This window comes from Magallana gigas, chromosome 9 (genome assembly GCF_963853765.1).
Source record: "Magallana gigas chromosome 9, xbMagGiga1.1, whole genome shotgun sequence".
Classification (NCBI taxonomy): domain Eukaryota; kingdom Metazoa; phylum Mollusca; class Bivalvia; order Ostreida; family Ostreidae; genus Magallana; species Magallana gigas.
This window is the reverse complement of record NC_088861.1, coordinates 17646749-17672844: the sequence shown is the minus strand read 5'-3', so window position 1 is coordinate 17672844 and position 26096 is coordinate 17646749. Positions and strand designations below refer to the sequence as shown.

At 33.3% G+C, this 26096-nt stretch overlaps 1 protein-coding gene and 2 long non-coding RNA genes across 4 annotated transcripts; all 3 read right to left on the bottom strand.

Moving 5' to 3' along the window:
* Positions 1–3759: 3759 nt before the first annotated feature.
* Positions 3760–7638, bottom strand: LOC117691823 (uncharacterized). Of its 2 annotated transcripts, none has more exons than XR_004603444.2 (3): positions 7487–7638; positions 4347–4547; positions 3760–4177 (listed from the first exon to the last, which is right to left on the bottom strand). It is a non-coding gene; the product is annotated as an uncharacterized lncRNA (long non-coding RNA). The 2 variants fall into 2 exon arrangements; XR_010709308.1 differs by having other exon boundaries at positions 7432–7568.
* A 2739-nt stretch (positions 7639–10377) lies between these two features.
* On the bottom strand, positions 10378–25393 carry LOC105330086 (cell adhesion molecule Dscam2). The gene is made up of 9 exons (XM_066071566.1): positions 25006–25393; positions 24474–24800; positions 20270–20569; positions 19788–20093; positions 19395–19664; positions 18682–18996; positions 18474–18583; positions 10958–11020; positions 10378–10434 (listed from the first exon to the last, which is right to left on the bottom strand). The coding sequence occupies exons 1-9, from the start codon at positions 25058–25060 to the stop codon at positions 10378–10380; spliced, it is 1803 nt and encodes a 600-aa protein (XP_065927638.1). The 5' UTR covers positions 25061–25393.
* On the bottom strand, positions 13054–15703 carry LOC136271535 (uncharacterized). The gene is made up of 3 exons (XR_010709445.1): positions 15467–15703; positions 14975–15074; positions 13054–14575 (listed from the first exon to the last, which is right to left on the bottom strand). It is a non-coding gene; the product is annotated as an uncharacterized lncRNA (long non-coding RNA).
* Positions 25394–26096: the final 703 nt, after the last annotated feature.

Below are 26096 nucleotides of genomic sequence, written 5' to 3'. Positions count from 1 at the left end.
AACTTTCCTAAATGGTTGCAGGACTATGAAGTCCATTACAGCGCTTAGAGATTTTAATATTTGGTAGTACCAGTAGAAATTTGAAATTGCTGTGTTGAGTTTTTGAAGTTAGAGTAAGAAGATGGGTGGATAAGGCGTGTGAAGATGGGTGGATAAGGCGTGTAAAATGCCCACACGCGATCATACAGGCTACTGAAAAATTAAAGTATCAATAAATCTGATGATTTTTTTTAAAATCATTTAAAACAATATATATTTAACGAATCATTGATTTTTAAGCTATAGGTATGTTCAATACTTGGAATATGTTGACTCAAACAGGCGTATACGTATCAAACCCTGCAAATATTGTCATTTTTTAGAAATTCAAGGCATTTTCTTTTATAGAGTGGGTCTGTGCTCCATATTTTTCTCATAGTCTTACTAAGGTCTATTGGAAAACAACCCGATTTCAATAAACAAAAACGAGGAGAGATCGATCGCGGTAGATGACCCACTATACATTAAAAATATCATTTTGTATCCCAACATCTGAACGTTTTGAAAAAATAATACAAGTCCAGTAGTTCGTGACCTTAGTCACACATAATATTTAAAAAGCCCAGTTTGTTGTGTCTGAAATGGCTCAGTGGTAAGAGTACCTGGCATAAGCTAACCTTATATATCTAGGGTTTTTATGTTACGGGTTCGATACCACCAAAATTTCCGACAATATTTTTTTTTTCTTATTAATTGTTAAATATATCAAAAACTGACTACAGTTAGAAATTTTGCCTTTGCAAAGTTGTATTATAATATATTTGAATAAATTTAATTGGGGAAAAATAAATTTAAAATTGTATTTCATTACTAATCCGAATGGGCATTTGCGCCATCTTATTCCCCCATCTTCTTTAACATGTTTGTTTTCTTTTCGTAGATAATAATTATTACAAAATCAACAACTAGGATGGAAGGCCATCTGTGTCCAATGTGTAATGGTAGGATTGCAAATGTGGGCGAGTGGGAAAAGCATGTGGTGGAATGCGAAAGAAAGCGAAGGCAGAAGAAATTTGAATGTGAATGCGCCGACTGTGACTGCCACGAGTGACATGGGGAGACATCGCCGACTTCGACATAATGAAACTGTCTGAGTTACGGATCACAGCGGCACCGATGTTTGGGGGCAACTGAACCCAGGGAGTTACATGCAGTAGTACATCACGACAGCCCCTGGTTGACGAAGTTGTCGAAAGAAAGCCGACAAGGACGATTCCTGTTTGTGTGCCAACAATGAAGCCAAAGGTTTCTCAATATCTCCTGACGCCACGCGCTCTTTCCCCGTTTCGACACGCGATGACCACTCCAAGAAAAACGCTCATCCATTGAAACGGATTTATCCCCAACACGTGATGCCAATACACAGACACAGCGTCTAATTGCCGATGCCAGTACCCAGATTTATAGGCAGTTTGAAGATGTGAGTACGCAGACTGAAGGACACAAAGGTCGAAAACTGGATCGAGTACAGGAGACTTATAAAAGAGACGGGAAAACAGTCGTTGAAAATCATGAGGAAGAGAAACGGTTTTAAAGAAAACGTTTTGCCAATTGTTGACTGAAACATTTTGATATCATTACATTTTTTGTAATCTTAAAACAGCGGCACTTGTGCTCTTCATAAATCAGTGGTTGATTTGTATTATGATGGTTTTCTCTTTAGAACAATGACACTTTTTGCTGAAGTCGTCTGGATTTAGTCTTTTGTAATTGTCATCAGTATTATTATGTGCAATGCATGATAATTAGAACAGGTTGGTGATTTAAGTGCGATACGCATTTCCTGGAGGAGTTTGTATTGAAACAAATGTCGGAATCCAGATCATTTATCCCATTCTGTTTACTGGAGCTGAGTAATAAGCACTTCAGGTTTATTACTTCCTTTCGATCCTCGTTGATCACGTGGCTTGTGAGTGTATATATATATATATATATATATATATATATATATATATATATATATATATATATATATATATATATATATATATATATATAAGCGGCTACAATGGAGGTTGTTAGTAAGTTGCAATCTGAAGTGTAAGACGTTCACTTCATAATAGGTGAGGACAATACCTTGGTATAAGGATAAGTCTTATGTGCCTGAATATGGCTTTCGAGTCTTCATCTGCTATTGTATAGGCTTGTGGTAGCTGTCAGGGTTGGTACAAAGTGCGCACGGTTCAGTATAATGTGGGATAATGTAAATATTATTGATTAAAATATTTGATTGAAAAATGTATAGTTTATTTACATATTTCCTTATTTGCTAAGGCAGAGCAGCCGAATACTTGAACCCTATACGTTACAAAAGCAATGGTTTGTAATCTTAACCTGTCTTGCCTTACGTGCCTGAAATATACTTTTGAGACTCTGTGTGTATATATATATATATATATATATATATATATATATATATATATATATATATATATATATAAATCTTGCTTTCGATGGCGAACGGAATCTAGTCACTTGAGCTGTTTGCGCTGATTATATATTTGTGTATCCATGCAATGTGTATCGTTCCAATCCTCTTAGATTATCGTTTAACTGTATTCCACCTGTATCTCAGGCGACTGTGTAGTGTGCGGCCAGCGCACTAAGTTCCGTTCGTCATCGAAAGCATGATTGTTTGTCTTGCCTAGATGGCCGAGTGGGAAGCGCGGTGGCCGCTCACTGCTAGGAGAATGGGTTCCAGAGGTCGTGAGTTCAAGCCTCAGTCGGGGCGGAGGTTGAGCTCCAACAAAAGTGAATTTCCCTGTGCTAATATATATCTATATCATTCACTATGGGTAGGTATATGTCAATTTGAGAGTTATTGCAATGTTTGTGCTAATTATATATTTGTGTATCTATGCAATGTGTATCGTTCCGATCCTCTCAAATTGTCGTTTAACTGTATTCCACCTGTATCTCAAGCGACTGTGCAGTGCGTGGCCAGTGCGCTAGGTTCCGTTCGTCTTCGAAAGCAAGATTGTTTGTCTTGCCTAAATGGCCGAGTGGGTAGCGCGGTGGCCGCTCACTGCTAGGATAATGGGTTCCAGAGGTCGTGAGTTCAAGCCTCGGTCGGGGCGGAGGTGGATCTCCAACAATAGTGCTGATTATATATATATATATATATATATATATATATATCATTTTATTATAAAATTCAAATCGTTGTAAACAAGCAAATTTTGTCGCGCGTTAATCATAAATAAGGCCATAAACAGTTAAAACGTATTTAAATTTTGTTTCTCTTCAAACAACTTAACGCAATGTTTCTGAACCACGCCAAGTATTTTGTTTTTATGTTGAGTATCGGTTTTTATTTTATAAGCGTGTCGGAAAATATTAAATATTTACACTTCTTATAGTATTACATATAGATACTTGTAATGTATAGATATAAGTTGAAAAAAGAAGTGTATATGAGGCATCTTTTCTTAATTGTTGTCTTTAGATGCCATTAGAAAATTTGTTATTTTACCAATGCAGTCCAATTTTGAAGGTTTTCAGTGTTGTAACATTCTGATATTAATTAAGTAAAAATCATATTTTTGCTTGAGTTGTTACCATTCAGCTGCACTACGTAAACTTTTAGACTGCAATAACAAATGAATGATAATAGTGTTTAACTTTTTAGATATTTAAATGTTTAAAGCAACTATCACTATTTATGCAGGGTTCGCTTAGAAGATGTCGATAATCCCGATAAGAAACACTCACAATAGTGGATTTCAAGAAAAATCAATACACTTTAATTCAAAGAACGAACAATTATAAAAACCTCATTTGATTTACAAAGAGGCATGCCAAAAAATGCTGCAAAATACAAATCGGTCATTTAAAGTCAAGATTATATACCAAACAACATCATATTTGTTAAATAAAGGTTTAAATGAGTTCAATATTGTCTTTCATCCAAATTTAAAAAATGATAGCTGCTATGTTTAGATAAAAGTGAATATAAAGCAAGCAATTGATACTAGAAAGTTTATAGCCTCTGCTCTTCATCGTTATTGTTGGTTATTATCTCCGTAGAATCACGTGATACTTGGTGGTGGTGGGGGAGCAAAGGGCGGACTTGCTGGTTTCGGCCTTTTTTTCATACTTTGTATTGTCGGGCCCATCATCCTCTCTCTAGCTGGAGCAACTGCATTGACAAATCAAAATAACAATGATATAAACGACGATAAACATGGGAAAAAATTATAAATGACCTCGTTCAACATCATTGTTAATATTTAACTGATCTTCTTTTTATCGTTCGATTTTTGTATTCTGTTTGATAACAAATGCATTGCAGTCTAAAAAGAACTTACGACCGGCTCCATATGTTACACCCGTACGTCTTCTTGCCTTGGGAATCCTTTTCGTATTCTGTGGAGTTTTTCTCTTGAGTTGACTACTTGTTCTTTTCTTTACCTTTGTAGTTCCCCGTTTTTGTTTCCTTTTGGTTTTAGCCATTATTATGATAAAATATTAATTTCACTTTCAATATCTGTTTTAGAAGCTTTTCCAATCTAGAAAATGTATAAAAATGTTATCTTTAAATCTTTGTTGCATAGAACAATGCAGTTTTTTATATACTGAAACAGCATTTTACCTACATTTCTTGATGTTCAAACTTACATATTCTTTAACACATACTCTTATATATAATTTTATATCTACATATACTTTAACCATTGAAAATCAAGTGATTTTTAAAATGTTTTCCGGTCATTTTGTGATTAGTTTGATAGGAAAGAAGATGATCTATTACATGCTTTGCAATATTTTTAATTTTATAGTCTAGCTATTGAAGGAGAAAAGAATCATACTTCGAGAATTATAATGTGCGTGTAATGGTCAGGGTGTGCTCGAATACAAAGATGCATGTAGATGGCTTAATTATAAGTTTAATTATCTCAATTTTCTTAATCATCCCCTCAAAATTCAACCAAGAGACCAATGGGCCACATTGCTCACTTGAGCAACAACAGCCATGATACCAGCTTAATTGAATCATATACACATTTCTGAACAATAAAGTATAATAAATTTTCTTTTACTGTAGATTGATTTTCAATATTTTCTTTGGATATACCTCATGTAACAGGTATTAACATCTAACAAAATAAGCATTGTAATTTTCAAGATCATAAAAACCTACATCAAACTTTTTATCCCATGTCGGGCACTAGATTTGTCCAGAGGCCACAGTCTAAACAATTAGGAATCAACAATATGACAACATGATTGCATATAAGTAATCCTGTATATCAAACATTAGAGTGTCTGAAAATAATTCAAATTTTTCCGTTGTAAAATTTTACATTTTAAGTGGGCCCCACCTTACCCCCCGGAAATCATATTATAATCATATATTTAAAGTTGCTATTATAAAAGTCACAACTTTTTAAGCCAAATGGTTTTTAATTTTTTTGTCTTTTAATAGCTATGTAAAATGTAAGTAACCCTTCCCAACCATGTGGCCCACCCTACGCCTGGGATCATGATTTGAACAAACTGGAATCTACACTACCTAATGATACTTCCACACAAGAATTTGAGAAGATTTTCAAAACTTTTCACGCTATATTCCTCTGTAAATCTGCCCCCCCCCCCCCCGAAAAAGATTGCGCCCCTACACTAACCCAAGATTTGAATCAACCGGAATCTACACCACCTGAGGATGCTTCCTAACAAGTTAACTACCAAGCTTTTCTGGTTAAATGATATTTTGGAAGATTTTAAATGAATTTACCCATATATTTGTATGTAAAAATTCAACCCCCATTGTGGCCCTGTGGATCTAAGGATCTTGATTTGAACAAAGTTGAATTAACACTACCTGAAATTTTCAGGCTTAATGGTTTTTGAGAGGACAATTTGTTAATTTTTATCTCTTTATATTCCTTTTTATGAACTCGATCCTCCTATTGTGACCAAACTCTACCCCCAAGGGATCATGATTTGAACAAACTAAAATCTTCACCACCTGAGGATGCTTTAACACAAGTTTCAAATGTTTTGACCAAATGGTTTCTGAGCAGAAGATTTTTGAAAAATGCCAATAATATTTTAATTCCTAAGTATTTCCCCTTAAAAGAGGGCTTGGTTTTTCCTTTTAACAAATTAGAATTATCAATTCGGAAATGTAACAAAAAGTTTATACAGTACAGACGGACTGACAGACACAAGGACACAAGAAAAGCTCATGACAGGTAAAAATGCAAACGATTTCTTGTTATTTTTATGTACATTGCAGTAACTGTTTGAAAAATATTAAATTATAGACCCTTTACGTTACTGTCATTTCATATAATTCTGCAAACCATGCATACGCCTCAACAGTACGTTATTTGCGTCATTAAAAACTTATTTAACTTCACCTCATACGTGTGGTCTTTATTACCCGTGTGATAAAATTTTGCTCTATCAACGGGTGATGCGTTATCAAATACTTCTGGTCAGAACTAGTTTTAATACAGCTCTTTGCTTCCACGTTTCAGTTGGCTAGCTGTAGAAAATCTTTCTGAATATTCCACATTACTATTCTACTATCAAAATTGATTTATTATGGAAAATGGATTTTGTCGAAGATTCAAATTACTAAAAATGGAGAGGGTGTGAAGTTAATAAAACTGCAAATCATGTTAGCTTTTAAGGAGGTAATCTTGACGATGCGATAAAAACAGGACGCTTTGGTTGATTTTGTATAAAGAAATCATGCCTCCCAAGACTTATATTTCGCCACCAGTGAGCATTCTTAATCAACCATTAGTATTTGTTTTTTAATAAGACATTAACAACTGTTCCTCGTTCGAACTAACGATGTGTCAACAGGCTTGACTATGTAAGTTTTCAGTATTTCATTTTAAGTGATTTTAAAAGCTTAAGGAAAAAACAAATATTTAGAGATCAAAACTTATTTCAGTTTCTGTTTCAGTTTTAAAACTGCTATATTTATCTCCGAAATTGCGTGTAGTGCGCAAGGTCTCGATATTAACTTGCATTATCGATTAGCCTAAAAAACAATTCTTGTCAAGTTAGGGGCTGTCTCAAAAACTTCTTAATATAATTTAAATCGTATAGATAAATATAACATCTATAGTTTTGTGATTTTATATATGCTCTATAAAACTCGTTGAAATTGTTATATTCACTCTTGCAAGTCTTGTAAATATATACACCATATCACACATTTATCTAATAACTAAGTACTAAATACTATAACATATATATATTTTATATGGTTCTTTGGTCATGAAATTGATGTTTTTAGGCAAAGTTTCAACAACGCAGATATGACTCATCATAGTTACATGTATTACAAGCAATCTCACTGACATTAAAATATACCAGAGGACATATTGATTAAGTAATATGAATTAATAAGAAAAAAATCATATTTTTACTCACGATTATAACAAAACGATGATTGGCAATGACAATAAATATTCAAAGTTGAACTTACCGCCTATATGTTTGTCTCCTTTATGATGGGAAACCCCTTTCTGAAATACCCCGGTAAATTCCCAACTCTATTTTTATGATAAAAAGCTTGCTGTCTGTTATCACCAAAAAGCCTTTCGTAGCTTCTAGATCTTTCTTCGACAATAGAGAAATTTAGAAGAGTTATAGGTATACTTACTTGTACTATTATAGGTTACAAGTTTAAAACCCACATACTAGTTTGTATGACTTTTCTTGTTCAGCAGTTGTAACGTAAACTTGGATTTGTTAATGTTTAAAAAGTTATTTTAGATATTTCGTATCATTTAAATACATTTAGTCACAGTCGAAAATTTAGGAGTGCATGTGTGAATGTAATTAATCATCATTGTTTTGTATTAGTAATTTTTTAGTTTTCATATATTATAAAAAGAGAGCTATCGCATGCTTTGTAAGAAAAGATAAATGTATTAAAAGATTTATAATATTAATATTTTAACGAAAATTTGTTTCCTGGTCACACTACTTGCATGTATATGAAAAATAAACACATTTGTTTATATGAATAGCCAACAAGGAAATATGAGCTTCAAGTTCTACAATCTACCTGTATGTTCATTCGTGTATATCAATACGTGTAAAAATTCACTATTACGAAAACTGATGACTCACTGCAAATGTATACACGTTGGTTTGCGAATGCTCTCTATTAACGAGGGAAGGCCGAGGAGGGAAGCATTTTATTGTTTAAGAGTAAAAAAAACAATAAGTTATCAAAATCCTACATATTTTTTTTTAAATTGCTTAAATTGTAGTTGTTTAACGTTGTTTAAAAGTAAAAATAACCATATAGTTACAAAAATCCTACAGAATATTTTCTTTCTTCAAAAAACCGCTTAAATTGTAGATGTTTAATGTTAATGCATAATTCATGAAATCTGAAAATTTGATTTTTTCAATCACATATTTGTCAATACAATCAAATTTTTCTACAAAAGAACTGCAAAAAAATCGATCATATTCAAGACTTTCATGGGTTTCTAAGGGGTTTTCCAAAAGAAAATCCGATTTTTATCGAAGCCCTTGACTCAGTATGCGATTCGAACATTAGACCAATAGCGTTAACCATTAAGAGGTTTGATATGTAGTTTAAGCACTGAAAACGTATTTTGCAATGTATTTTTAGTTTAAAGTGTATTTTCTTTTACTTCATTAATATTAATTCATATATTTCATGATCACAGGGTTTTGTTGTTTTGTTTTATTTATTTTTTTTTTAGGGGGGGGGGGGGTTGTCCTTTTTCTTTTTTCTTTTTGTAATCCAAATATAAAACAAAAACCACCGTTTTCGGATACTGCTCGGGAAATATCCATAAAACTTCAACAAGTGCAAAGAGAATGCCTATGTTGCTTGTGAGGCTTTTTAATTGTAGTCTGTATGATTTTCAATTTTGTTTGCTTTTTTATATTTTCACTTATTTTTCCAAAAGCAATCGTAAAACATCACCTAATCAATCTTTGTTTGTTAGAAAAAACGAATAAATTATCATGTAAAGGGTTTATTATATTGAATAATGCGTTGGCTAAATTACAAATTACAAAAAACGAAACACACACATTAAAACTCTAATGAAGTTATTCATTCCCTTTACCATTATTTATTAAAATTTAAATACATTGTAAAATTATAAGCACCCACATTCCTTGAAAGTAATAGACAATGCAATTGTAATATTATTTTTTACCAAACGGCGAAATTACAAAAAAATTAAAAGTCCGTGCAAGTTGATTAGTCTTTATTAGGTACAAAAACACAGGAAATTTACAAATGATTAGAATTATTTTTGATTAATTTCTATACTATAATCACCCTGACGATAAATTCATATAAGGAATTTGTATTTAACGTTTTTTGCAATCTTTTTTTTTAATCTTATCTAATTTTGATTTACATGTATCCTAAAATTTAGATTTCACAGTGCATACATCAGTATATGTATATACACTCAATACATTACAGTTTTCCTCTTCGAATTACACCCTGTTCAAGTTAAGTATGTGTTAATAAGTGATAACAATACACTTAGGAGGGATACTTTTTGATATTAACAATTCAATGTAACCTAAAACAAATTAATTTTTTTAAAACATAACTAACTTTTTCATTCAATCAGCTGTCGCTAAATATTTTATCAAGTGATGATTTTAAAGTTCACAGCGACGTCATATTTTCGACGGACAGCTCAGAGCGTAAAAAAGGGAGAAATAATATTTGATTGGCACATGGAGGGCGATTAGATCACATGAAGGATCCTTTTAAAGCAATACTGAAAACTTGATGTTTTGAAAGTGTTATTAAAAAATTATCTCTAGTAGTGTAATTCTCCGTTTCGATTTCAATATAGCTCTTAATTCTTCTTCGATTGTTGTTGTTGTTGTTTGTTTGGGTTTTTTTTGGGGGGGGGGGGGGGAGGGGGGTTGGGGTTGGGGGGGGGGGGGGGTTGCAAAATTCGCTCATAATGTTCAGAAGGTTGTGAATATAGGGTTGTGAAATCTAAATACATAAGTTCCAATGTTTTAAGTGCCTAGTATAAAAACAAGTCATATGCACACTGCCACGACGATTTCTCGCAGAAACTACTACCCTCATGTTCAAATATCTAAATATTACGAGACAGTGATCATACATAGCATATTAACTGATCGTATAGAACTGGCCAGGAGGCCTACGTATGATGAAAGGTGGTGGTTTGGAAATGTTCTCGGTGATTCACGGACTCCTTACATCCCAACACAATGGCTATGTGAAAGAAATGCAATTTAATGGCGCTTGCACAGTACCTAAGTACCCGATTGTTTTCAAGATTATTGCACTGTATCTATATTATATCATATATGCAGGGTTGTTAATATCTAATTGTCAGATACTTTCATATTGCCAATACACAAATTGACATGCAGGGGGTTTGTCTAACAACAAATAGGTAATATTAAATATAAAATTAACAAAAATATAGGCTAAAATAAGGGTTAATTTTGAGAACTGAAATGCAAGCCAAAATACGTTTGAAATGAAGTTTCTATAAGTTAAGCGTAGATGCAGTAAAAATTAACCAAACTAGATAGAATAAAAACATCGTGGTGTTTAACACATAATTATAAATTTTTATATTCAGGTTGTTGCTGATTTGGAAAGGACTTAGCTTTCTTATAGCCGATATATCTTGTAATCAATATCCTTATATATAAGAAGAGCATTACTGTAGTCTTGAGGAAACAAAAACTGACACATCGTCAATTGTTTTCCCTCGGATTGAAATGCCATACTTTCATTGGTTTAAACAAACCAAGTGGTTGCCTCATATTTAAAACAATAGACTGCTTTCTTTGGTGATTCATTCGAGATATGAAGGTAGCGACATTGCAGAAAGAATACATAACCCGCGTTAGTGGGTTATATAATTTTTTTTGCAATGATCGCTATTTTCATAACCTTTGTCTGTGTGTAAATGTAAATAGATAAGAACATATTACCTGACTGTTGCCTTTGTTTTGCCTTAAATCAAAAATGAAACAAGAAATCATATTGACGCAAGCGTCAAAAGGGCCGCAAAAAATATAATTGTTGTATGAATCATTGGTTGTTTACATAAACACACACCACAAAGAAGAAAATAAGAGTTGGTTGAACTAATTGTAATGGTAAATTTTGATATACTTCCAGCAGCTTGTTTTGAAGTTTAACATTTTACTATTATCAAAAAGAATCGAGTTCGTTACTGTAAGCATATCTAACGGTAATTGTATGATTATTGCCATAGTATGAACTGATGAAGTAATGGAGAGCACATTGATTTGTACATTACTCTAATGTAGTAATGAAGTTCAATTCATCATTTTTCTCTTGGAGATTATGTATTGCAAACCATTTTGGGTTTTTTTTTGTGTTGCATCTTATTAAATGAAAACTTAATGCATTAGTTTATATGATTTCAAGGGACCACGTGACAAAATAGAAATGGATTAGTTCACATTTTCCAGTCAATTCAAATTTTCATTTCTGTCATATTTTTGCGTAACAAATTGATATGGATGTCATCTCATGATATTTTCTACCCCATTTTACATGGAAATATAATAAGACATACAAAGTCATATTACTTGACATGGCACATAGAAATTCAAATATATCATTTATATAAAATTTAATGACATTCAGGTCTTTAGTATTTCAGGTTTTTAGTATGTCCCGCATACCTATCCCGATGCATTGTTTTGAAACTCCGAAATTTTCCGAATAGATTATAGTCTCGATAAAAAACGCGCCAAACACGACAATTCACTCAGTATGACCTATTTTTCATTTACAAGTAAAACAAAAAATGTGTGATATTTTTTAAATGGCATAACACATATTTCTACATGCAAATTTACTTTTAATTCATAAAAAACATGATATTAATTTTATTTAAAAAGAACTATCCCGCAGTAACAATATCTAAATGTATATCAAATAACGGACCGCCTTCCGGCGGCCCGTAATAAATTTTTAGCAGAAGCTTAAATACTATGCTTAATAGACATTTAGGTTACAAAAGTGATTGTGAAACATGCAAAATACGACAGTTACAAGACAGTTTTATGTAACTATATCTTTTGTTTTATAATTGTTGTTTATGTATTGCATCTTTTTACTATATAAATATTTACCTATCTAATGCATATCTAATTTTAGTCTTATCCTTTAGCTATATTTTGCATCTCATTCACTGGATGAAATATCTGGTTTCAGCGCTGCGGAAACTCTTTGGAAACTCTGCGGAAACTTAAGGTTACTTTAAGTTTCCGACAGGTTTCAGCATGGAAACTTCAAGTTTCATTAAGTTTCCGCAGTGCTGAAACTTAGGCTGTCCATGAATCCAAATGGTTTCCGCAACGGAAACTTACTGAAACTTGAAGTTTCTGCATAGTTTCAATCTCCATATACATTTGGGATACATATTGTTTACAAATGGTTTCCGCGACGGAAACTTACTGAAACTTGAAGTTTCTGCATAGTTTCAACCTCCATATACAATTGGGAAACATATTGTTTACAAAGGGTTTCCGCAACTGAAACTTACTGAAACTTTTTATATTTTTGCTTTCACAAAAGCTGAGCAAGGTTTCTACTTTATGTAAAAACAAAACAATTTCAAACAGTTCCAAATTTATTTTGTTCAAAAATCTGAAATTGCGTCCAATAATAAATAAAATACAGCCAAGATACAATAATGGAGAAACATCCATATGGCAATTCCCTTATTAGGGACTTTTATTTAAAAAATGATAAAATTGCACAAGAAAAAAAACTCCCATAGAAATCTTTACATTTGTATTTTTTTTTCATCTCGATTAAATGCCTATAAAATCTCCCTTTAAAAATGCAACAAAGATCTTACTTTTTTAAAAATATGAATGCAATTTACAAAATAACTTCACGTGCATGAATAAACAAAGAAAACTTCACTGTTACATGAACATGATACACTTGTCTCAATTTGTTTTGAACTACAATGAATATGTACACCATAAAATATTTTTGAAAAGTCTAAAGTATCCATCTTTAAAAAAAAAAAATACACTACAAGATAGTAGTTGACTATAGAGGTATGACCCAGATTTGATTTGAATATGTCAATAAATTCCAAAATGAGGTCAAAGTGACCCACTTACAAGTTGGGATAAACCTTTTCTTTGTTAGTAATATAATCTAATGTTTTACAATAGAACAGGATTTGATATCATTTTTTTGATAATCCATTAAGTCCAAAGTGAACTTTTCATTTCCACCCATGATGTACCAACTGATCAGATTTTAATATCATAAGCCTGTCAGTATTTAATAGATGACCCAGAGGGAGATATGAAAAGCTTGTTGGCAAATAAAAAGCTAACAATGGAGCAGTCTGTCAAATCATGTGCAAAAATATGATGTACACATTTAATTAATTATGCTGATTGCAACACACTTCATTCCTGATGAATATTCTTCTTTACACACGGTTTACCTTCCTACATTTCACTACTTTACCTACATTAATATTTTTAAATCCAAGACATGAAGTAAAATATACATTGTTTATATATGACAAGTATTACTACATGTACATGTACTTGCTTTTTGTAGCATGAATGTATAAAATACAAAGTATCACACAGATCATTCACCTTACCATTCTCATCAATACCAGCATTTTACTTATGATATAAAAGCTAATTCCAATTATATATTAGTTACATAACACAGATTGAAATAAAACCCGCATGGAAACAACTTTCCATTCAAGTAATTTTGTTATATAAAAATTGTAATACATGGGGTATATGTTGTCTTTATATATTTTCATATACGACATAATTGAATATTGTTTGGTGTATTTTATCATTTCTATGACCCATGCATTCATCTCCTAATGCAGTGTTTTTACATTTAAGATTGGTTTCTTAATTTTTCATATTTGCTGCAAATAAAAACTAAGTTATCAATAAATGTTTCAACAAAGAAAATGGAAAAAAAAGTAGTTAACACTTATCAACTTGGAGGTGTGAGGATATATGTTACATGGAGTCTAATATTTTATGCAATATTTGCAAATATAACAAATTATTTAAGAAAATGAAAGTTAATATCTGCAAGGTCTAATCAATCATTTAATAAGTCAAAACCATGTGATTTTCTAAGATTCTAGCTTACAGACAGACATTGTAATATACTGGTATTTGATCATATTAAAAAAGTACTTTTATAGTTTATAGGTTTTTTGAAATGAGAATACTTTACAGTTAAAAAGTCTTGTTCTGCAGAGGTTTAGTCGGGTCGTAGAGATGTGTCCATTCGAATCAATAAGGAGTGTCCTTGGCTGTTGTTGATGTAACCCGAGTCTTAGTTTATGGAAATAGGCCTTTTTGGGGGACTTTCGAGCATTGTCCAGACCGGTGAAGCACTCATATGATCACATCATGGCTACAGCAGACTTAGTAGTTCTGGATAGTGGTAGCATTAAAATTCTTCTTCTTGCAATGAACTTGTTCCTTTCACTGGGCTGTACTTTATGTCTGTTCTATTTATCTTAAACATGAATAATAAAGTTTCATTTAGATTTTTAAACAATAAACATAAGTCATTCAGCCTAACATGTAATAAAAGCATTCTGAATAAAATTCTGAATACAGAAGCTACTATGCAGTTGCCAGTTGCTGTTTAACTATGTCATATAATAACTACAGTAGTATCTGGTCTAAAATGTTTCATTTTATGTTTGAAGCTATGTTATTTTCATTTTGATTCAATTATTGTTTGTTGAACAATGGAAGAACTTATCAACAATAAGTGTGTTTCACCCCCCCCCCCAATCAACCTCCTTTTCAAGAACTTAGACCTGGATTTCCCAAAAATTACTACAGTAAATTATAAACATCCAACACATGTATAAGTTAATGGTGAAAATAATCAATTTCAAAACAATACCTTGCGTTCACATCGTCCAGCTGGTCAAAACATTCACCCGAATCACCGAACAGAGGTTGCAACTAATCACCGGAAACATTGACTTTGTATGCTGTCAATGCTGAAAAAGACAAACGTGAAAGATTTCATTTTCCGGATTTAATTAATAAATTTTTTTCGTTACATTTAGAGTTTGTAAATTGTATAATGTGCGAAAGATTCATTGTTCGTCTTGTTTACCAACCAAGCATTCATATATTATAGACGTTTATATAATTATATATGTGTTTACCCTGGATAATCTTGATTATCATGCATATAAAGTTGGTTAATGGTTAACTTGGTCAAAACGTATATTTATAAGAGATACGGTAATAAAAATTAAAACGCCGAACCAAGTTTGAAAAAATGACGCCATCTTGAATTGATGGCGCGAGATCTCGTTTACAAATGAGAGATAAATTAGAGCCTTGAAAATGTTATTGGGAGTATCTATATTGTGAATTAAGTTACCTTGACATGAGTTCTTCCTTTCTGCATTATCTCCTTGTTGTAGAGGCTATTAATGCTACTCAATTCTCCATTTTACATCAGCACCTTCTTGTCCATTTTAACCTTCGCTCGGAATCATAAAGTGCGCCAATACTGACCAATCAGAACCCGCTAAATCTTGGAAAAGTGCATCTTGGGATAGTTTAAAATGAATAATGTTTAATTAAAATTATCATTTTTTACCGAATAGTATACTTTTTACATGTATATTTATTTTAAACTGTCCGAGTCAGTATTTCCTGGTTAAATACGACAAAGTATTGGCTTGTGTTTGTTACAATTGTATTTGTAACACGTGATTAACCAAAAAAAATGGCCGACCGTTTGTTTACAAATGTCTAATGAAATTAAACAAGTTTTAATGAGACATATGTATCAGATTTTGTCTTTAACTATTTTTTTTATTTACATGTACTGATGATTTTGCCAAACTAAATATGATATAGAGCCATATATAGTTTACTGACAAGTTAGTCTTGACTTGTCCATTTTTCACCGCGATTCTAAGCACGGTCATATTCTTATTCAAAATATAGAGGTGTGAAACAATTATGTTCATCACAGAGCAGGTTCTGCATGAACACACAGAAATCACAAATATAATTAGATGCCGATCAATTAACGGGGTCCGGTTAACAGCGTTCACCCGTACGGTGAATTTACAACTACGATGAATTGATGGCAATTATTTTACAGTTACACATGTGCACTGATTGGTCATGCGATGAACAGTACGTTAAGAATACTTATGAAATTAAAATACAAACGCGTTAAACAAGCCGGGAAGTAAGACGTACACGTCGTACTGATATATAAACAAAATATAATTTTAATTATTTGGTATACTTTCTACATCAAATGTATACGAATGTATAATCAAATTTTAAAAATGGGATTAAAATCACGTGCACTACATGGCTAGTGCTGGATTTTAAACTGATTTTGTAATATAACGTATAACTTCAGTAAAATTATAAATAATGCTTATTATATCTTATAACAGAAACATGTGCATGTTTCATAAACATGTAACAATATCTGTGTTTACAGTACAGAAAGTAAATACAAAGTATAGAAATGCACGAATCACATAGGCGTCGAACCGGGAGGGGGGGAGGGGGGCTAGGGGGGGGGGGGGGGCTTAGTGCAAAGTTAGACTTCACCAATAGGCATATAGCCCCCCCCCCCCCACTTTTTCTCGCCGGAAATGTAATTGTTCCTAAATTTACCTTGAAAGATTGAGAAGTTGGAGTAATAGGCATACTAGCCCCCCCCCCCCCCCCCCCACCCCGACACGGATTAGGAATTTCATGATTTTGGGAAAAAAAATTTGGGTAGGGAATTTTTTTTTCGGAAGTATATAGTATAGGTATACCCCCCTACGGACTAGGATTTTCATGATTTTGGGAATTAGGGTTTTTCCTCAATATTTCTGAGGATTAGTCTAGCCCCGACCCCACTTTCAATTTGCTTCCGACGCCAGTGAATCATGATACAGTCATACATGCAGTAAAGTCTGAAATGCATGTAAATAACTAAACAATTATTATATTAGACTCAAACTCCAAGTGGGTTTTACTTGTTATTATCAACTGTAGAATTTTTAAAAAAAATTCCTGTGTACATGTGTTGGCGTGGTATTAAAAAAGAAACGAATTAGCTCTAAACTTCAGGTTGTACGAATATTTGGTACGATTTGTAAAAATTTACAACGACTTTACCTTAATTTGTTTGCTTAATTAGTTACTGTACCTCAAGGTTCATTCAAATGATAACTAAATGATTTAAGAAGGAGTCTTGCAAAATAGGTATATTAATTTATTTTACTAAATAATTATAATTTACTTATCAGTTTTACTAACTCAGGTACACACAAATTGAAAAAAAATTCCCGCCGGGCTCCAGTTATAAACTCACGCTTCGTACTGTGTATATGTTATGTAACAGTCTTTTGTTCACTCCTGACAGAAAAAACCCTGCAATCCACACAGAATATACAGGAAAATCACAGAGGAGGTCACCTGGACAAAGAATGTATACACATGTATACATGTGCCCGAGTACCTAAGATTAATGATTTCATCATATGCTTTAAACAAGATCAGACATCAGTTTTTCTTTTCAAATTCAATTAATTACTTAGTAAGGTTCTTAATCGCCTTATTTGCCACATTTGAAGATAGTTACATGTATACATATAGTTTCAGTCACGCTGAAACCTTACTATACATTTTAGTATGTACGGATTCATTATCATTAGGCTAGAATTAAACTTAAACCTGTTGAAAATAAATGATATCACTATTAAACTCAAATCAATTTTAGTAATAGTTTCAGCAATGCGTAAACCATTGGGAATCTTAACATAAAGTTTCAGCATACTGAAACCTAGCGGAAATGTTCTGAAACTGATTGATATTTCCATAATATAAATTTACACAACTTTTCACATGATTCAAATTTAGTTTCCGCATTGCGGAAACCATCAGGAATCTTAACTTAAAGTTTCAGCATACTGAAACCTAGTGGAAATGTCCTGAAACTGATTGATATTTCCATAATAATTTACAAAACTATTCACACGATTCAAATTTAGTTTCCGCATTGCGGAAACCATCAGGAATCTTAGACTAAAGTTTCTGCTGACTGAAACCTAACGGATACTTGCTGAATCGATATAATGGTTTCCGCATTGCGGAAACTATACATGAAACTTCAACTTCAAGTTTCAGCAAGGTTTCCATATAGTTTCAGTTTTGCTGAAACTTGATTTTTCATCCAGTGATTGCTTCAAACAATATTTTAATAATGCAAAAAAGGTGTATCTTTTTATTGTCAATCTCGCAATTGAAATTGAATTCTGGAAAATGAGTTTGATATAGATTCATTTTGTACATAATTTGATCGTCTTAACACACGCTTTGTGACGTCTAATTACGGGGGGGGGGGAACAAAGTCTAAAACACACCTTTCTGTGATATATGGCTCCAGTGATAATCAAACCGCCAAGAAATACAACGGCACACATCAGTCCACCAACTGCCACTGCAATCCGAGTATTACAGTCTCCTATAATGTCTTAAACATATTGAAATATTTACTTCAATTATAATCTCCGCATAAATAGAAAAAATGTATATTGGAATGCTATAAAAATTCATTAAATATAAACTTACTTTCGGCTGTTTCTATATTAGTACTGCATGTCTCGTTGTTAGAGTACGCTGAGCCATGTCGACTTAAGGTCAAAACACTGAAGAAATATTCTGTATCAGGCTTCAGGTCGGTCACTTCAATAAGTTTTATGTTATTGTTGGTTCTATTCCGATTTGGTTTTTCTAATTCTGTAAATAGCAAGTCATTCGAACGTTTGTACAGAAGGATTTCTTTGTAAGTATCATCGTTTGAATATGTGTTAGAGGACGTCCATAAAATGAAAGCACGAGTGTCCTGACATACCACTTCTATAATCTTTGCTGCCATTGGAGTATCTTAAAAAACAATAATTATGGTTATGTATATCAAATGTATATCCTTATTATGTTATCGATCCAGTTATCGTTAAAGTAAATTTATATATGAAAGGCTCATTAAAAAGCACTTGGTTGTACAAATGTTATCACTGGTATTAAAGAGCAAATCACTTATATTCAAGTAAATTTGGTAAAGTGTTGATAATGTGAAAAGTTGACGAGCAATATTAAAAATAAAATGATGTAAATGACTAACTTAATTTAATGCTTAATTAAAGTGGAAAAATATGTCATTTTGAAACGTCTGACGCTATTAAGCTTTAAAAAATTATCAGTGATTATACCAACAGCTGGGCAATTATAGTAAGACTAGATTTCGATTTCAAGAATTAAATAAATTGAACGTAGTGACTTACATTGTACGATGACTTGAATAGTATCTGTTGATGTTCCAGCTGCATTTGTAGCGTTGCAGGTATATTGACCACTGTCCTGAATTTCAACTGTTTTAAAAAACAGGGTTTGGGAATATGACAAAGCTGTGAGGTTAGAAGAAGTTCCCTTAAACCATTTGTATTCTGTAACTTTCGGATTTGCATCTTCAGCGTAGCAGTGAATCCAAAACTTTTCTGTCCCAACGACCGCTTGTAAATTTCCAGACGGAAATATGTGAACATCTGAAATATCTGAATATAACAAACAACAAATATCATTTTAATCTTATATCTGTTTGATTTTTTGTAATATTATACATTGCTTAAACATCGACATTGATGCAAGATCGATGAGTATTTGTTTAACATACTTACACCTGACGTCAAGTGTTATTTTGTCTGAAACGACACTTTCTCCGTTAATATTATTGGCAAAACAATATATATTTTGACCATTATCTCGTGGCATAGCGGTGTACTGTAACTTGAATGTCGTCCTTGATTGGAAAAACTGATTCGTATCATATGTTAGAATTGTATGATCCAAAATCTCCCTATTAGCAATGTACCATGTGACAGTTGCAGGTGGTTGGCAGTAACTTGTCTGACAAGTCAAGTACATTGTTGTTCCCGAATCCAGAGACGTTTGGTTTGCACTGATGATACCAAAGGTGACAGGAACTGTAAATGTTTCAAATTTTATATATATATATATATATATATATATATATATATATATATATATATATATATATATATATATATATATATATATATATATATATATAAAATATCATATGAATTAGTTGCATGCAGAGTTATTAGTAAACTAACAATTAAACATGTACACACCATACCTGTTACATTCAAAGTTATTTTGCTTCGTAATCCTCCGAATGGCGAATCACAAGAAAAAGTTGCACTGTGCCATGAAGACAACACGGTGACATTGACAATGTATGTCTGGTTATTAGGACATTCAATCGATGAGAAATTACCACAACCTCTTGCACATTTACCAAATTCTACAATACAGCCAATATGTCCAGGCAAATCAAAGTAAACTCCCAGTTGTCCAGATCTAAACAAGCATTGTAAACTTATTGTTTGGTTTACAATTACATTTGATGATGGTATGACCGATAGTGTTGCATCTCCTGAAAAAATGTAAAGTATTTTTGTTTTTATTTCCTACTAAACTCTTGAAATCAGAATTCTAAAAACACGTGTATTTTACTGAATCTGAATTAATATGTAAACGGTGTGACTGTTGGACCTAGCGCAGATTTAACACAGTGCAGTTAGATTTTTGTAGAACAAACTTTATTTTAAACGCACACAGTAGGATCCGCTTGGTTGCCTACTCAAATCATTAGCCAAAGTTTAACTAAACGTCGCGTGCTCAGTCTACATTATGACGTCATGTTTCTGACGTAGAACTTACACGTTTTGTCTTCGGAAATAGCCGAAGAGAGTTACGTTATCATCACTTTTTTTCATTCCTTCTTTCATTTTTAATCAATTTAATTCATATAAATGCTCCGATAATAAAATTTATTCAGTATCTAAAAGATCAGTTCCTTGATGTCAATGTTTTCATACCATCATCAAGGTGTCCAAGTAGCGTAGTGGACAACGCACTCGCTTGTCACCGCTGCGACCCGAGTTCGATACCCGTGATCGACAGTGGTTGTATGTGATAGGGTATGGCGGTCGCCCGCTTGGACACGTGGGTTCTCTCCGGGTACTCCGGCTTCTTCCCACACCAATGACCCCCTCGCGCTAACATCCGTGCCAACGAGAGATATTAATATAAGTTGTAGAACTTGCTTATCAATCGTTGTAAAATAAATAAAGTTCAGTTTTTTTTTAATGTTTTTTATTTTCCATTAGATAATTTGAAAGAACAAACATAGAACTTGTCGTCTCTCTTGATTGAAGCACTATTGAAACTTATTTGGTGGTCTGTAATTTTTCTTTAATCCAAATTACCTTCTATTGAAACACTGGGCAATAAACATCGATAAGTACCAGTCAATCAATGACCGAACTAACTTTTTAAAAACAAAATCGCTGCCAATATGGCGGTGCACAGGGCTGGAAGAATTTTTTTGGGTGCGGGGGGGGGGGGGGGCATTAGAGTCCCTGATTCAACTTTCATTTTCACTGAATTTTTTTATATACTAGCGGAAAAAAGAAACTGTGCATTATTTGATATATGAAAAAACATTTAAAAATTACAATGGACAAATTTAAATTTTTTGTAATACTTTTAACACATGTATTCGTAACAACATCTCATAACATATTAATGTCAACGTCGAATAACGTCAATTTCAGCACACTCGAAAGTCACTGTTGTTTGAAATTGAATTAACAAAATTAATAACGCGTGTGACCACCATTTGCGTTCACGCATGCTTGACCGCGACGCCTCATTGATGCCACTAAATGCTTAAGGGATGTTGTTCCAGATATTGGTTAAAGCCTGGCCTAAATCTGCCAATGGCATTCGCTGGTTTGGTAAACGGCTTTCCATTTCATCCCAGACGTGCTCGATCGGCGACAAATCGGGGGAAACAGCTGGCCAAGGCAAGACATTGACATTCTGTTGAACAAAAAAGTCCCTGACTACACGTGCAACATGTGGGCTTGCATTTTCTTGCTGCAGAGTGAGGTGATTTTGAGGTCTCTGTATGAAGGGTATCACATGACGCTAAATAATTTCATCTCGATAGCGTACGCCGGTGAGATTTCCATTGACAATTTGTAGATGGGTCCTTCCACGTGCTGATATTCCACCCACACCATAACGCTACCTCCACCAAATTGTTGACGTTGCAAAACACAAGCGTCCTGGTAACGCTCCCCAACGCGACGATACACCCTACAACGGCCGTCACTGCTATCCTAATGAAATCTTGATTCATCAGTGAACAGAATATTGGCCCAGTCCTGTATTCTGAATCGCTGATGTCGTGTGCACCACGCTAGTCTGGCGATACGATGACGTTGAAGCAGTACTGGGCGCACCGCTGAACGTCTTGGTCTGATGTTTTTGCTCGCGCAGACGATAACGTACAGTTCTGGGACTAAATGGTCGGAGCCTGCTGTCTGGAGACGATTTCTTAGATGCACAAGTCTAATGTGGGTGTCCTGTTCAGGTGACGTCACACGAGGTCGCCCAGAGCGCGGTCGATCCTAAGTGTTGCCAGATTGTTGAAAACGTCTCAATAATGACTGGATGGTGTTCCGGTCAACTCCAAAGTGTATTGCTACAGTATTTTGTGCCATTCCAGCTTGCAGCATCCCCACAGCACGATTACGTTGGTTTTCGTTGAGTCGGGGCATGACATAAGGGTAAATTTTGTTGAAACTTAAAATGATCTCCTTAACAAAAAAAAGTTTTAAAAATTCCTTTACAGTTCTTATTCAAAACAGTATTGGCCCGTAAAACTCGTGCGTACAGATTCTTAATAAACAACAGGTGCTCACTAACAATGAAAAAGTCCGTGCAACCGTACGGTTACCATCCGATATTGTCAAAAACATTACCATTATTGATTATTTAAATTTTATAAATACAAACAATAGATATAGAAAAATTATTCTAAATTTTGTAATGCACAGTTTTTTTTTCCGCTAGTATATAAACGTGTTACCATTAATCCTCGCTTCGCGAGCCGGGCTTCGCCCGTCTCTCGCTGCGCTCGTAATATTGTCAAAGGTGTTCATTTTGTAATTTATTTTCATTTCAGCAATCGTCTTTATGTCAGAACACTTTACATTATACCGAACATGTACCAAGAGTAAGTGTGTTATGTTCCGTTCAACATTTAGGGCTCGTACCTGTAGGACTTAATCTAAACAAAAATATTTTGTGGTACTTAAGGGATAAAACAAAATGCCTTCCAATTAATTAAACACTAGTTTACCTGCCAATAGTGATTGTCACCCATTCCAACTGAGTAGAGAGATAACGCAGATGGATTACATAGTCCAGTTTTGTAATATACTTTAAATGGGATAAAAAAAAAACCCAGCGATGGTTCGTTTGGTGGCCAAGAGATGAGATAATTAAGTCAAGTGATAGGACACTCTAAATGTTAAGTATTTGAAAATTATTAAGTTTATTGTGTTTATCAAGATAAAATTATTGATTTCTTCTTAACCCTGAACTACACGTAATGGAAAAAATTGGAGAGGTTAATTTGTTTTTATTTTTAATAAAAAAAATAACTGTCATCAAAAGTAACCGTAAGAGTACATTGCAACTGCTTTTAAAGAACCATGCAATCAGACCCAACCTAACAGAAAGTAAACCCCAACTAAACAGTGGGTTTACTTTCTGCGTTTACTTTGGGTTTACTAGAGTGGATCCAGAGTTAACCCAGAGTAAACCTATAGTGGACACAGAGAGTGAGCCCGAACGGAAGTATACCCATGAAAGCAGCCGCTAACTGTGTATTCGGAATATATATACAAGGGGCAGAAATTACTGGCAGTAGGGTGGTTATATAAAAGATGAATCTGTTTTAAACTTCGGTGCATACAGTTGACCTCAAAAGCAATTTCCAAGTAAACCCGGAGTGGACCCAAATTTAAAAAAAATAAACCCAGAGTAAACCCCAAGTAAACCCAAAAAGTAAACCCGGGGTTTAGTTTGGGGTTTACTCTGGTGTTAGGTTGGGTCTGGTCGGTACTGTTGCTGAAATTTTGGAAACGCCGTTGCACTTCAATGTTTCAGATAAAGAAATAATTCTATCACACAACAATATAAGTGTACGCATCATTGGATTCCTGAAGGACGTTGCATCAGAATCAAGCATTTTGACTACAGCATTTAAAGAAAATGGATGTAACAAGGTAAACAGACTGAAAATAAAATTTCAGGTATCATATAAAAAAAACGTGTGGTACATCGCTACGACTCTATATTTTCTGTAACATTAACTAATCCTTAAATACGTGAGAGTTTTAAATATAACAGCCTATTATCAATTGAATAAACTGCTCAGCTAAGTGATTAATAATTAATTTCTTTTCAGTCAAAAACTGTACCTTTCACAAATATCGTAGTACTAGTTAACAACTCTTGGCTGGATTGTACCCCTCTGCAGTATACGGTTTGATTATGAACTGGATGAGTGATTGTCAATCTAAATGTCCATTGACTGCCAAATTCACATGCCATTAATGCTTGACTGGTTGAATTCGTGCATGAAAGAAACGAGCCCCCACCATTTCCATAGTTAATTTTATTTCCATGGTCATCAATGTAGAAGAATCTGTATATCCCACTTGTTTCGTTAGACCGACACGTTAATGTTAAGGGTCGACCCTCTTCTACTGTTGCTTTATTCTCAGGGCTAAGAATTAACTCCGAACCTTAATCATAAGGAAATAGATATACACATGCTTAAGTAGATAAAAAAAATTACATAAATCATTTGTAGAAGACGCACTAAATGATTTCGACTTTCTTCAAAATAATCCATATAAAACAACATATACATCTAGATATTGATGGTATCTAAATGCTTAGTCGTTTTCTGTATGAATGTCTACCTTATCGACTGAAAAAAGCACTTACCACATTTCCATATCAGCAGAATGTATTTTAAAATATCAAAACTGATTAGACGCATTTTGTTGTTTGTTTAACAGTTTTCTTCCGCATGTATATGTAAGAAGATATTAGGTCAGCGGGATTTCATTTCTCACATTTTATGTGTACAAGGCATAGTCTAAAACATAGCTTTGTATATCCTATGTGGGTGTTTTATCTTTATGTCATAATTTTGATAGCGACACAGTTAAAACAGCTGTTACCTAAATGTTGCCTTTCGATAAAAATCTTTTTAAAATATTTGTGCCACAATAATAGTATAAATCTTTGATTCCATTGTATGTAGTTGTTTAATAAGTTTTAAATCAACTCTGTGAAATTCTGATTGCAATGTCAAAAGGTGTTTAAATGAACATCATTGACCCACTGGGTATTTATTTAATGACATTTTTATCAAGATCAAGTATAGATTCGATATTTGGAAAAAGTAGTTTTGCAACCACAGCTCTAAATAAATCTCCTGGAGTTTTTTGGTGTCTTTTTGGGGTGGGTGAGAGGGGAGGGGGAGGGGGACATTTCATATGATGACTACGTTTTTTAGGTCTTATTTTATAAATAGTTTTTCAATCATATTTTTTTTTCATTATCCATTAAGCCGTTTTCCAGTCTATGTGTATGTGTATTTATCGTAATATGTATAATTTATGCTGATCGATCATATTTGCTTAATAACATGTAATGTTTTAAATGTTTTATTGAAAATCGAGAGCATTTAAGAAGAAAAATCCCCGTACGTTATAGTTTTCTTCCAAATATCTGTTTCCGTAATCATAATCATTTCCTTATTTATTTATTTACAATCCTTCATTACGTTTAAAACCTGGTTTCCCTTATGTGGTGTTTAATGATATTGCTTGAGTTTGTGTTAGATCACGCTTATACGAATGATATCTATTATAATTTGAATTTAATATTAACGATGCCTGTTAATTGGCAAGCATTTAATTTGAAATGGCCCTCTACTGCTTATTTGTAAAACTCTCTTTGGGATAAATTACCCTTTTTCATAAATCTTTTTACTTTCAAGGAAAAATTCTTTTATTTGTTTCATTTAA

Coding starts and splice junctions, on each gene's coding strand:
- LOC105330086 (XM_066071566.1), bottom strand. CDS start 25,060: ATGCGTCTAATCAGTTTTGATATTTTAAAATACATTCTGCTGATATGG. Junction 18,584..18,681: donor TAATATAGAAACAGCCGAAA/GTAAGTTTATAT, acceptor AATATGTTTAAG/ACATTATAGGAGACTGTAAT. Junction 10,435..10,957: donor ACATTTACACACAGACAAAG/GTTATGAAAATA, acceptor ATTTGTTGTTAG/ACAAACCCCCTGCATGTCAA.